Source organism: Heptranchias perlo, chromosome 22, assembly GCF_035084215.1.
Source record: "Heptranchias perlo isolate sHepPer1 chromosome 22, sHepPer1.hap1, whole genome shotgun sequence".
Lineage (NCBI taxonomy): Eukaryota > Metazoa > Chordata > Chondrichthyes > Hexanchiformes > Hexanchidae > Heptranchias > Heptranchias perlo.
Window position 1 is genome coordinate 14,325,715 of NC_090346.1, and position 14,330 is coordinate 14,340,044.

The 14,330-nt window shown below is 45.7% G+C and overlaps 1 protein-coding gene across 1 annotated transcript; it reads left to right on the forward strand.

Annotated features, from left to right (window-relative positions):
* Positions 1 to 81: 81 nt before the first annotated feature.
* Positions 82 to 10,930, forward strand: LOC137340489 (transcription factor 20). The gene is made up of 4 exons (XM_068002954.1): positions 82 to 5,640; positions 7,608 to 7,701; positions 9,272 to 9,321; positions 10,683 to 10,930. The coding sequence occupies exons 1-4, from the start codon at positions 97 to 99 to the stop codon at positions 10,704 to 10,706; spliced, it is 5,712 nt and encodes a 1,903-aa protein (XP_067859055.1). The 5' UTR covers positions 82 to 96; the 3' UTR covers positions 10,707 to 10,930.
* The last annotated feature ends 3,400 nt before the right edge of the window (positions 10,931 to 14,330 follow it).

Here is a 14,330-nt window from a genome sequence, read left to right on the forward strand (position 1 = left end):
CCTTTGATTGGCTGAAGTTGATTATTGTGTTTAACCTTCTCGTACGTTTCTTGTTTTTGTCCATTCACAGGTTAAAGTGACAGAAGCTAAGAGGCCATGCAGTCCTTCCGAGACCCCGGGGGTTTCCAAGGCAACCAGCAGGACTACCAGCAGGTCAGGGCAGACTCGTCTAGACTGGAGACCTACAGGCAGCAGAACCCAGTCGCCCAAAGCTACGAGGCTCACGGGCTTCCCTCGAAGGAATATTACAACCAGCAATCTTATCAGGGCTACGGGAACAACACTGCTAGCAATTACTTTGGTGGCGTTAAACAGGTTTCTGCCCAGCACCCACAGGGTAGACCCTCCAGCGCGCTGTCCACTTACCAAAGCGCTGCATACTCAAGACAGTATCAGGACGAAGGGCAAGCTCCAAAATGGGGGTCTCCAGGCTCATCAGTGGGAGGTCTATCACAATACAGCCAGGACTCATTTAAGGGATCTGTCCCTTCTGCCACCAGTGCTGCCTACCAACAGCAGCACATGCAAGCCAACGCCACCAGGAATCCGCCTTCCCTGTCCGCTCAACAGGCCCATTTCATGCACCAGTCTCACCACAAGCCCATGATGCAGCAGGCTTCCCCCTACGTTGCCAGGTCAGCGCAGTTCAACCAGGCCTTTCAGTCCTCGCCCCCCTCCTACCCCACCATCCAGGATTACAGCCATCCCTCCCGCTCGTACGAAGGCTACGCGCAAGTACCCACAAGTTCACAGTACGACAGGCAGAGCGCGGCGACTCCGGACTATGGCACCCAGGGCGGTTACGGGTACAAATCGACTCTCGCCAAGTCTGGGGTCTACGAGCAGAACAAAGCCGCCCAGGTCAAGCAGCACAGCCTCCAGTATCACAACCAAGCAAAGCTGCACCTCTTAAATCAGTCGCCCCAGGTGTACTTTCAGCCTGAGGCTCCTGTAAAATCTCCTGAGCAGTTCTATCAAACCTTCAGCCCTACTTCTAGTCACTCTCCTGTTTCCACCGTGGTGAGGTCCCCATCTTATAGCTCAACTCCATCTCCATTGATGGCCAACCCTGAGACTCTCCAATATGGCCAGCAACCTGAGGGTGGCTCCATGGCATCTGATATCAAAGGTAACGTGTCTCACTTGATGCCATCGGCAGCTCCTTCCTCAACGCAGAGTTCCAGCAAGACTCAGGGAGGAACCTGCAAGGTCTTCCTCAAGGATAAAATTCCTGAGAAATTGCTGTCAGATGGAGCTTTCAGCAGCCTCATAGCTCTGAGCTCTCAGGTTGAAAACATCCCCAGAACTGTTCAACAGCTGTTGCTTTCCAACACCTTGGCTCCTCATAGGAAGACGGGCAAACGACTGCCCAAAAAATCAGAGATATTGAAGGAGCTGAAGGGTTCTGAGGAAAACCTGTATTCTGAAGAACCCCTGGGGACACCTCAGTCTGAACCTCTTGACACACCCCAGTCAGTGCAAACTGACCTGCAGGAAGGAGAATATTCTAGCAGCTCCGAAGATCAGCTGGAGAAAATCCACTTTCTTCAGGGCCATTGCCGGAGCTCTGCCAATCTGGACGCCTTGAGAAAAAATCTGGACACCATTCTGTCCTGCTCTGTCACCTCGCCTAACGACATGGTCGCAGAATCCAAATCGGATGACTCGATGCAGAGTGGAGAAAGCTACCCAACATCATCAGACATTGAGAGGTTGACCGCTGATAGACAACCCATCCAGTTTTCAAAGGAGGATACAAAAGCTTCCAGTGTTATCATTCTAAAGGACTCTTTCAAGGAGAGGTTGGAAGCAGAACTTAAGTTTAATCATTTTGGGTTGGATAAGGAAAGTAAGGGGGCGCACTTAAATTTCTACAGCGCCGAGAACCATTTTGGGCACCTAATCCGCTCGAAACGATCCGGCCAAGAAGGACAAACTTTTGCCTCGGACTGCAACCAGGGGACAATTAAGAGTGACTTTCCAATGATGACAAAGGGTTTTGGTGATGACACTTGCAGCGAATCCCAACTTTTCCCCCACAGGATGGACTCCACAAAGCCTTTGCAACCTTTGACAGTAGGTTACAGAGATAGCTTGATGTCTAACAGTGGCCATGAGTGCTATTCCTCGCAGAGTCCAGGTCCCCCGCAGGATTTGGAAAAGCTTAAGCTTTTCGATTTCCCGGACAAGAAAGGGAAGGAGTCCTCATTGGAATGGGACGAGCTGGAGGTCGACCTTTTGCAGTGTGATCTTCAAAAAAAGTACCTTCAGAAATTCCATGCCAACTACAAACAAGAGCAGAGACCTTTCCAGAAGGATTTGGCTCCTGTGCGGTTGGTCCAAGAGATGGAACACATGAGAGGAGCTGATGAAGAGAGCAATCTGGGGAACGGTGTTAACAGGATACACAGCAACTCTGAACTCAGGCTTCCCACCATGGAACAGAAGGAGTCACCAAGGACCAAATTGGCAGGAGATGAGGAGGTAACAGTGGAATCAAAAGGAAGTGCAGTTCTACAAGATGCTATTGCTGCCATTACTGAAAGAAAATCAGTCATCTGTGATATCTCCCCCACACGACACTGTGTTAAGGAGGTGGTCCCCCTAAATGCAGAAGAGAACTGTGGTTGTGCAGAGGAAAAGTTCAATAGCCCCGAGAGAGGGGAGGATAAAGTGGGTTCGAGTGCTGCACCCCGCTTGCTGGGGCATTCGGTTATCCATGTGGGACCCGCAATAGTCGCAGAATCAAAGGTTGGTCAAGGGGACCTTTCCGTAGCTGAGATGAACCCCGAAGGGGAGAGTGTGAAGCACGAAGACCATCAGAAGGAAGAATTCCCTGAACCCACAGCGGCCGCAGAGACTCAGGAATTGCCAGCACTTTCCTCCGACTTAATCAGCTCGGCGCTGAGCCAAATAGAAAACGGTCCCTCGAAGATGTCGGGGAGCAGAGCTGCAAGAGTCCGGAGACTCTCGGCCAGAGCAGCACAAGGAGCCGGGCTCAGGTGCAAAGACCATTCGCCGCCCAAAGCAGAAGAGAGCGTCCAGCCTCTCAGGGTGGTGCCGGCCAAACTGAGATGTTTGGGGCCACAGAGAGACCGAGCTAGAAGTAAGGGACCCCAGGAAGGTCTCCCTGCCTCAGAATCCATGGCAAACCTGCCCACGAGAATGTGCACCCGCTCTTCTACCGCTTTAATGGAGACTGAGCTGAGCGTCCAGTCCCGGGGTCTCTTGAGAAAGGGAATGGTCTCTCACCGGGAGGATGGTCCAAGGGAAATGAGCTGTAGTTCTAGGCACAGGTTGCATTCAGACTCTGACAAGTGCTTGATCCAAAGGCAAGGTCCCAATCCCAGTATGAGAGCTCATCTGACCAGGACCAATGCCACGACCCAGAGTAGGCCTGTCTACACTGTCCACACGGGTCAACAGATGAAGGGCCACGCGTGCTCAACCCAAGACTCCAATTCATATAAATCTGTTGTACTGAGGGCCAGGACGAGGGCTCAGGGAATGATTTTGCAAAAAGATGTAAAACAGCGAAAGAGCTGCAATTTTGTCCCCAGTCGATATTTGACCACCAGAAATAACTCTTCGGTCTCAAGGACTCAAAGACAACTGACTGCCAGACACGAGGCGTTGGATTATGTCGAAGGGGAAACGAAGGCCGAGAGATTAAAGGCAAGAAATTCGGCTTTAAGACTGGGGGGACAGGAGGACCAAAGATTTCCCTTATCGCACCCTTTGAAAAGAAAAGGTTACTGTTCCCTTTCGCCAATTCCGGCTAAAAGGCAACATCAGATGTTGAAGGCAAGCGATACAAGGACCGAAAGACAGAAACCACTTCCCGGTTCTTCTCCTTCAGAAAGTAACCCAACAGTTCAACCTATGGCCGATGAGCCCCACCAAGGGACCAGTGGTGAAGGAATTTCAGAACGTTGCCTCAGCAAGGGAACATCAAACACTGATGGCAATACCCAGTCTGTCATCTCTCTGAAGACCCCTGCTAAGACAAAAATACTGCCCCCCCGGAAAGGCAGGGGCCTGAAACTAGAGGCCATTGTGCAAAAGATCACCTCTCCAAACTCAAAGTCATTTGCCTGCAGCAATTATTCAGATAGTAATGTAACATGTTTGACCTTGGATGAGATACTGTCTCTAAAGGAGGAGCAACTTGCTGAAAATGCCAGTGATGAGGTGCATCAGGCATTGATTGAACAAAGCAAAGTAACGGCCAAAGATGCTCCTTCAAAGATTGCCCTGGTGGAGTTGAATAAAAAATGTCTCATTGCATCCAAGAGACTCAAAGAGGAAAATGAACCAAAAACTCAAGAGAAGAGCAGTGTTCATGTGAAGACTGATGTGAATATAACCGTAGAGCCAGAAAGTATTGATGTGAAAGACCAACTAAGTGTGAAGCTTTCTCCGAAGGAGAGGACGACGGAAGAGAAAGAGGGACAGCTCCCAACTGCTACTGACGATATTCCTCAGCTTGCCTCCCCTTCTTCAGTTTTGTCTTCGGTTTCAGATCCAGGTCCAAATGAGGAGTTGGAGAATTCTCAGGATGTGGTGGAACCGAAGAGGCAAACTCCCCCGAAATGTTGTCTTCCTCCTGCAAAGAGACGCAGTCACCCAATGGGGAATAAGAAGGTCAAACAAACCAAGAATAATTCCAAAGTCAAGAGGCCTAGTGGAAGAGGCGGGAGAAGGAGAAGAAAACACCTCAAAGGGAGCAAGACCACAAAAGCTGCCCACAGACGTAAAAACCAGCTAAAGAGACGAAACCTCCCTCTTGTGGAAACCAAAGAACCAGTGATACGGCTAAAATACGTGTCATATAAGATGCCAAGAGCAGAGAACAAAGCCAAGACCTTTTCTCCTTACATTCGTGTTGAGAAGAGTAAGGAGGTATCGTCCATCTGTACTATCATCAACACGTTGTCAGAGGAACAGTCCAGGTTCCAAAAGATAAAGAAAAAGTCTTCATTTTCACAGGCGCCTGTATCAGTCAGCAAAACATTGCCAACATCTTCAGCTATGTTGCCAGGGCCTGTGGTGCTAGATTCCGTTAAGCAAGGCCATCTGGTCTGCTGCTTATGTGGAAGACCTAAGAATCACAAGGAGCTCGGAGACCTTTTTGGACCATATTATCCAGAGGACTATATACCGCCAGTAACAAAGAACCAGCACGTCAAGGGGAAATTGGAGATAAAGAATGGAATCAAAGAGACACAAGATGGGCTCTTCGTTGAATCAAAAGTTACCGACTCAGACAATGAGAGTACCGTCATTATTACAGCAGAGGTTCCGTCCAGTCTGGAGGAGGTTCCGTCCAGTCTGGAGGAGGTTCCGTCCAGTCTGGAGAAGGCAACTGAGGTAGAAGATCAGAACCTTCTCAGGACTAGTTCAAGAGAAAAGTGCAAAAAGCTCAGCTGCTACTGCTGCGAGAAAACAGCCGAAGACACTGAGCCGAAGAAGGTGAAGAAGAAGCCGGGCGTAGAGGAGGATCTGCAACCTACTGAACTGCCTCTGGACCCCCACGAGCGCTGGGTTCATGGAGCCTGTGCTGTGTGGACAAGCGGAGTCTACCTGGTCGCAGGGAAGCTTTATGGTCTACAGGAGGCCGTGGAAATGGCCAGCGAAATGGTGAGATATCAAACCCAGATTATCATATGGGGAAACAATGCCTTCTTGAAGCATCGCAGAAATTAACTTGCTGCAATGTTGTCGAGATTGTGTGTGTGTGTGCGCGTATATAAAATCTACCTTTCAATTCATATTTCCCAGGCATATATTGATTCAGTTGTGATGCACCTTTTTTCAGTTTTTTTTTGAGTGCTAAAACTGGGTTAGGGCAATGTCCCTTCACCCCTTGAGATCTGGGTTTGAGTTCAGCTTAGTGTGGGGTTGAAAATCCCCTCCTTCTGCTTTGATGGGAGGGCCCCGAGGGACAGCTGAATGCAGTCTCGGCCTACTCCCTCCTGAGCGTCTGCCCACAGCAACAGAACTGAATCTAATTCTTCAATAGTTAGTGTCATCCAGAGAGAGACCACAAGATTGCTTGGAGTGGAAGAATAAAAGGAAGAGGTGAAGTGCCGTGGAGGGAGCTCATCTAACGTTTGGGGTCAATGGACATTTTTGGAATTCATCTGACTTGTGCGGTGCAGACTGAGGGGAGAGGGCTTAGTGCAGCCCCTCACTGCAGTGACTACAAAACAAAGTGTGGGAAGGAGCACCAAAACAGAGTCAAATCCTTTTAAGGTTTAGAGAGTCAAGTGCATATTTGTTTTCTCTTCCCTCTAACGCTTGTAGCAAGTTTCTTTCTCCTGCCGTGTGCCAATAACTTACCAACCTGTCCTCTATAAGTCTTGAGCTCTGATGAAATTTAAGTTAAACCATCTTACCAACAGGGTGTGCAAAGATATCTCTCTCTCTGCCAGTTCATTAAGTCCTAAGAGGGTCTCGGTTTGGGGGTGATGTATTCGCACTCTTCACCTTGCCTGGAAAAGCCACGATGGTTTCGTTCCATCTCTGCTACAAACATGATTTACGACAGATTATTCTTCACAAACCTCTCTTTTTCTCCCCCTCACCCCCCCCAACCCCACCCCCCCCCCCCCACACCGAGATGGTGTTAATATTTCCTGCAGGGAAGATGTAGTTTTACTTGGAGCCATTTCGTTAATTTCTAGGAACATGTCCAAATATTTTCTCCAAGTCTTTTAACAAGCTGGCCCTCCATCAACACTGATTCATTAAATTGTCACGTTTAGCGGGCCCTTGGTTTGTGATTAAGTATCTGAGGTAAGTGGAGGGGGGTGAAATTTGTGATCAAATAGGGATATAACATCAGTTCTGGCATTCGGCGCCAATAAGGCACACCAAAGAAATATTTTTTTCTAAATATATCGGTGCTTGCGCCTGTGTTGAGGGTGTTCGATCGATGCCACTTTGGGTTATTCATCTGCTAGGTGGCAAGTGTACTTTTCTCCTTCATCACTGCTTTTGGACTGCGAGTCCTTTTGACAGTGATGATCACTGCCCATCTAACATTGTAGTCTAATCATCTCTCGGAGCACTAGCTGAGCAGCCAAAAATCACAATTCTCGCATTAAGATCCTGCGAGTTGGCAACAACAACAACTTGCATTCATATACCACCTTTAACATAGTAAAACGTCCCTAGGCGCTTCACAGGAGCGATTATCAAACAAAATTTGACACTGAGCCACATAAGGAGACATTAGGACAGATGACCAAAAGCTTGGTCAAAGAGTTAGGTTTTAAGGAACGTCTTAAAGGAGGAGAAAGAGGCGGAGAGGTTTAGGGAGGGAATTCCAGAGCTTGAGGCCAAGGCAGCTGAAGGCACGGCTGCCAATGGTGGGACAAAGGAAGTGGGGGATGCAGAAGAGGCCAGAGTCAGAGGATCACAGAGTTCTCGGAGGATTGTAGGGCTGGAGAACAAGGCTGTTAATTTGTTCATTTGTTTTTTTGGAAAGTGAGATTTAGTTCTATTCACTCCAGTTGAAAGAGGAATGATTAATTGGAGACATACCTGGAAATCATTCACGTTATGGGCCTGTATTTATTTATTTATTATTTCTTTCTCTGCAGAGGTGCTCGATGTGTGAGCAGGTGGGTGCCACTCTGGGCTGCTACACCAAGGGGTGCAATCAGAAATATCATTACATCTGTGCCATTGAGTCAGGTAAGGAGACCACCATCTCACAGCAACTGTCGAACCTGGTTAATCCTCATAGTGCCTGTCTGTCTAACCAAATTGAGGTGTTCAAAGTTATGAAGGGTTGTGATAGAGTAGTTAGAGAGAACCCATATCCACTGGCAGGAGGGTGGGTAAGATTTAAGATAATTGGCAAAAGAAGCAGGGGGAGATGAGGATTTTTTTTTTACGCAGCAAGCTGTTATGACCTGGAATGCACAGCATAAAAGATGGTGGAAGCAGATTCAATAGTAAGTTTCAAAAGTGAATTGGATAAATACTTGAAAAGGAACAATTTGCAGGGCTATGAGGAAGAGCGGGTGAGTGGGACTAATTGGATAGCTCTTTCAAAGAGCCGGCACAGGCACGATGGGCCAAATGGCCTCCTCCTGTGCTGATTGATGATTCTTTTGTATGATTCTATGATTGAGAAATAGTAGAAGGTTCCATTTATATTCGGTTCCATTTTATATTAGCCCCATAATTAAAAACCTAAACCTACAAATGTATTTAAGTGTCTGTACGGAGGTCAGACCCGCCGGCTTTCTAGGCCGGGTTACACGTTGTTTACATTTAGAAATGAATTTATCTGTAACTAACCATAATAACCTTTTTAACCCTGAACACCAATGTTTTCTGAGCAACTTCGGGACCATTCAACGTCAGAACAGAGACAAATATTCAACAGGCCTGGAACATCTTGATAGAGACAAGTGTTTGTCCGAGAATATGTGGGTGAAAGATTATGTAATGCCGTGCCTATGGATTAGTGTAGCTAGAAACTGTATAAATGAGGTAAGGTTGTAGCCATAAGTGGGAAGAAATCGGAAGGAGTAATTTGAGCTCAACTGACTGCAACAAGCTGTTCTCTACGATGACATCTTATGTAATCTCGGCTGTGGGTATGTTGGCTCAATTAACCCTTGATAAACCTCCGAGTGTTTTTGACTCTGTGTTTCGAACTGATTGGGCATCAGACGTAGAGAAGATGTTTCCACTTGTGGGGGACACCAAAACCAGAGGCCATAAATACAAGATAGTCACCAATAAATCCAATAGAGAATTTAGGAGAAACTTCTTTATCCAGGGAGTGGTTAGAATGTTAAACTCGCTACCACAAGGAGTAGTTGAGGCGAATAGCATAGATGTTGGTTGAGTGATAAATATTGGCCAGGACACCAGGGAGAACTCTCCTGCTGTTCTTCAAAATAGTGCTGTGGGATCTTTTATGTCAACCTGAGAGGGCAAATGGAGCCTCGGGAGAATGTTTTATCCGAAAGACAGCAACTCCAAAAGTGCAGCACCTCCCACAGTACTGCACTGGGAGTGTCAGCCTGGATTATGTGCTCAAGTCTCTGCAGTGGGACTTTAACCCACGACCTTCTGACTCAGAGGAAAGAGTGCCGCTCACTGAGCAACAGCTGACACTCTACCCTGAAAATATTACCTCATCTTTGTCTCTTTGTAAGTGCTGATGGACCTGTGCTAAGTATTGCTCTCCTTTCTGTTTTCACACATCCCTGCTTCCCTCACCGACCCTTCCCCCCCCCCCCTGCAGGTTGCCAATTAAGCGAGGAAAATTTTTCAATGAAGTGCTCGAAGCATAAGGTAGGAAGAAAATCGTGTTTGGGGACTTGTGCTTGAAAAGCAGCATGATTTCCTTTCATCTTGTTTCAAAGTGAAAATGACAGTATAAACAAAAGTTGACCTTGTCGCACTGAACTGCAGGATAGTAAACTGCTACAGCGTTCAAATCGCTGTTCGGCATTTTAATATTACCGTACGATGCCTATAAATCTATTAATGGAAAGCTGTAAAGTAAGAAGTGATTCTTATCACCAGGATACCCCCCACTTTTAAAAAAAAATAAAACTGTTGCTCCCTCCCCCTGCCCCCCCTCCCCCCCCCCACCCCCCCACCCTGATGGATCAGTTCACTGCTTGGTGCGGTACTGAGGCACACAGGCCGGAAAGTTCCAAGTTTAATCCCTGTTCCAAGTTTAATCCCTGGTCTGTGCTGTGAACATATAAAACCTAATGGACAGGAAAAGACCAGCTGATCCATTGAACCTGTCATATTGCAATCGTGTAGCAACTAAGCATCATGACACCAGTGCTTCCCACCCGCCACCAACCATGTAATCTCCTGGGAGAGACAAAGAAAACAGATATATAAATATACTCCTCCGATTACCTGTGAGCTGTGCCATGATATATGTAATTAATAACCTTATCTATATATAATTCAAGGTAAAAAATCTGATGGGACATATGGAGGAGCAAGCTCGTCTCCACCTGCCCCAAAACATCATGTACATGTAGAAAATGTTTTTTGATTGATTCCATTAGTTCCCTTCTTCTTTCTTTCATTGGTAGATGTTTACAGGCTGCTCGTTGTTGATTGGTCACTTTCCTGAGGCCCTTGTAGTTGTTTTTTGATTGGTACATTTCCATTTGTCCAATTGTAATTTGTTGCTGTTTTGCGAATATGAAATTTGAGCCAATAAGAAAAGAACTTGCATTTACTTAGCGCCTTCCAGGACATGCCAAAGCACACTACAGCCAATGTTGTAATGTAGGGAAAAGTGACAGCCAATTTGTGCACAGCAAGAAACACATGACCAGATACTGTTTCAGTGATGTTGGTTGAGGGATAAGTATTAGCCAGGACACTGGGGAGAACTCCCCGGCTCTTCTTCCAATAGTGCTTTTGGATCTATTCAGTATGTTACTGGCATTCCGTCATGCATTATACAATAACACGTCCCAATATGAGATATGTGAACACGATACAATAACACACCACACTTTACTGAGGTATTACATTCCTAAATGCATTACACAATAAAGTGTGTTGTGAGGTACAATGCGCCTGTACATACATAATAGCCCACAGTGCATTAAAATGCTCCTGTATTTATTGGTCATTCATAAACGATAACTGCTTTCTTGTTCCCCTCTCCTTTTTAGAGCGTATTGTCTAAAACACTATAACAGCAGGAAAACTCCACTGTGCCAAGATAAGTGATGTTACCCCACAAGAAGGTGTTAAATACAGACTGCAAACTGAGAATAGTCAATGCATTGTGGAATAGTGCAGTTAAAGGAATGGAAGGATTAGGCGCCCTGAAGCAGCATCACCTATCCTGAAATACCAACGGATTGACTCAGTCCCAATCAATGTACATTCTCCCCCATTGAATCCTCGCTGCATTTATTTCCTGGGGGCGGGGGGGGGGGGGGGGTAGGGGGGTGGGGGTGGGCAGGGGAATATAAATAGGTACCCAGTTTTTCTGAACTGCAAACCGCCTGCGTAAACACCGATAATTCAAGAAGCTCCAACTCATCAATTGTCTTAATGTTGCTGTGTAGATAATTTTACGAGGTGGGATCGAGGGTGTTTTGTAAAGGAATGTGAGGTGGGGGGGTGGGGGGAGAAATGATACGAACCTGCAGTCTTCTATTAAATGATAAAAGAAAACTTCATGGATGAGCGCACAAAGTCTAATTTGTTAAAGTTGGTAATGAAATACGTTTTGAAACAAGGACACAGCTGAATGCCTTGCCTTGGGCTTTAAAAAAGCGTTTCATTTCACTGGTTGATTTACTACTGTAGAAAAAAGGGGGGATACTTGTGTGTCTCACGGGTGAAGTACTGCGGGAGATCGACTGTATAACTCACAGGAGGCAGTGAATGTTCCCTTTATCACACTTGCAGTGTTTGTTTATTTTGAGTTTGCAAAATTAATTTTTGTAAGTTTTTTTTAAAAAACACACAAAGAAAAGGGGGCACTAAAGCATCGTCATGGAGACAATCCAAAATGTCAGCTTTGGAAAAGTGAGAAGGGGAGGAATTTTTTTTCCTGCAATTATCAGCACGATAACGATGGTTATTGAAAATTAATGGAACTGGAGGTGCTAGTCTGATACCTACTTGGAAGAGACCCACAACTTTAAGCTCCTTCTTTCAATGTGTAATGTAATGTACTGTACATGTACCTGTAATGCAATGCCACTTTTTAGGAATAAAAAGCTGCAGAAAGCAAATTGGCCCATTGGGATAATTGAACAGGTCTTTGTAATTAATTTTCTCCTGTACTTTTTAAGTTGCTGGATTAGGGAGGGGTACAGAGTAGGTACAGGATACAGCCTTGGGTTGTATTGCTAGTGGATCTGTTGTGGTGAGCCCATGGATATGCTGGTCTCAAACATGGGCCCAAGAACTGACATAGGAATTGCCAGACAAAAAAAGACCAAGGTCCAACAAGTTTGCCTTCTACCATCCTGGGTAGTTGCATGATACAATGATATTGGAAGTTGTTGATTAATCATAGCAATCAATCTCTATCAATTAGTCTACAACGGTCCCGGATACGAAGCAAGGAAAACGCCAGTGGTGGAGAGCTTTGGAAACCATAGGTCTGAAGTTACCTGCTACACTTACCATGTTATGTCTCAAATTACTCAGTCAGTGAATGCCTGTGCAAAATATGCTGCAAGGAATAGCTTGCTCCTGATCCTCCAACGCCTCAAATTTAAAATGATCATCCTTGTGTTTAATTCCTTTCAGTGCCACACCCCTCCCCCCATCTCTGTAACTCCTCCAGTCCTACAATTCTCCGAGAACTCCACGTTCCTCTGACTCTAGCCTCTTCTACATCCTCCACTCCCTTTGTTCCCTTATTGGCGGCTGTGCCTTCAGCCCTCAAAGACAGTAGGAACTCCACATTAATTCAATCTTACAGATACTAAACTTGTTAATAGTAAGTTTGAGAAACTTGGGTGAAGGGCTGAGAGGCTAAAATTATGAGGACAGGTTGCATAAACTTGGCTTGTAGTCCCTAGAGAGTATAGAAGATTGTGTTTAAAACGTTAAAAGGAGAAACTATTTCCTCTGGTGGGGGAAATCAAGAACAAGGGGACATAATAAAATTAGAGCCAGGCCGTTCAGGAGTGAAATCAGGAAGAACTTCTTCATACAAAGGGTAGTAGAAATTTGGAATTCTCTTCCCCCAAAAAGGGTGTGGATGCAATTGGAACTTTCCAGAGTGATTTTGATGGATTGTTGGTAGGTAAGGGTATCAAGGGATATGGAGCAAAGGCAGGTAAAAGGTGAGGTACAGATCAGCCATGATGGCACTGAATAGCCTACTCCTATTGCTAATATTCTAGGTTTCCTTGATCTTTATCCAGTGACTCCTGCTGGAAATGAACATATGTGGCTATTGGATGGTGGTGAGGACAGAAATGGGCTGGGCTAGCAATAGACCACTGTCACTCCCTGACCAGACACTCATGAAGAATAGCCACTTGGGTGAGGTACCAGAAGGCTGCTGATACCAATGGAACCATATCCCAGGACTGGGGGTGGGTGGGAGAAATGGAATGTAAAAATAGGCACCAAGTGTCAGTAGACAGAGAATGCTGTAAAAACTAAGCCAGCACAGAGTAGAAGCAGAAAGTTCTGTGCTGCACTATTAGCTTTTTGGCAAACAGCATGTTAGCTTCTCAACTCTTCCATTTTGCCACTGGCCAACATTACTGTGCAAATAGTATTCCATTTCCTGACTGAAGCTAAAATCTAAAAGGCAGCACAGTAATCTCAGTCCCCTGAGCATGCAGGCCATTCTCTTGAACACTTAAGGCACTTTGTACAGCAATAACTCCCCACTGTCACATCGCCTTAAAACGATGTGTATGGAAAGATACAGAGACTGTGGAAAGGAGCCAAAAAAGAGGCAACAAAGGCAATTCTAGGGTTTTGATTATTCAGCGATGAAGAGAGGCAATGCTTAGTCTCATGGGAGAGATAAATTAAGGAGCGATGTGATCCTTTCAAAAGAACGAAGGGAATTGCTAACGTGGATATAGAGGTAATTGTACAAAACTAACAACAACTAAGAGATGATGAAGCCAGGACTCTTACCTTACAGGGCACAGAAAGTTTAGGATAGTTCATTTTGTTCAATGTACTCCCAAGTCCATGTTAAATAAAATTAATTGTTTTTTTGAAACAACAGCATGTTTTCTACTCTTGATAGAATGCCACCATGTTAGGTTGCTTTCCCTCTAGGCTGCTCCGGTTATGTAACTGACACAGGCAAGCTCCACACAATTTTGGATTGGCCCACAAGCTAATCTGCAGTGGCCTAACCCCAGACAGTATGCTAACTATGCAGCATATCCAACACAGGTTTACATTAGGGCAGGAAATTTGACAAGAGGAGTGTCTTTTTCGAACGATATATATCCCCCACACACAGCGTATAACCTAACTTAGGAAACCAGATCAGGTGAGAATGTCGTCGTGATGTTTTATTTAATGGCTTCCCCATTGCATCTCTAAAATCCACCCAAACAGTACCTCAGTTTAACACCTCACCCGGAAGATTCCAGCTCTAACAGTACTGCACTCAAGTCCTGGTGCGGGGCTCGAATCTAGAATGCAACAATGCTACTGTCGAAGTCAAACTGGACTTGGTGGATGAAAATGAGTATGCTGCTTGCAAGTACTCCATCCCCCAAACTACAGAATAAGAAAAAAGAAACTCGAGTGCTCTGAAAAATTGTATGAGTGCATGCAAATATTTTAGAGTCAAAAAAAAAACAGAAGCTACA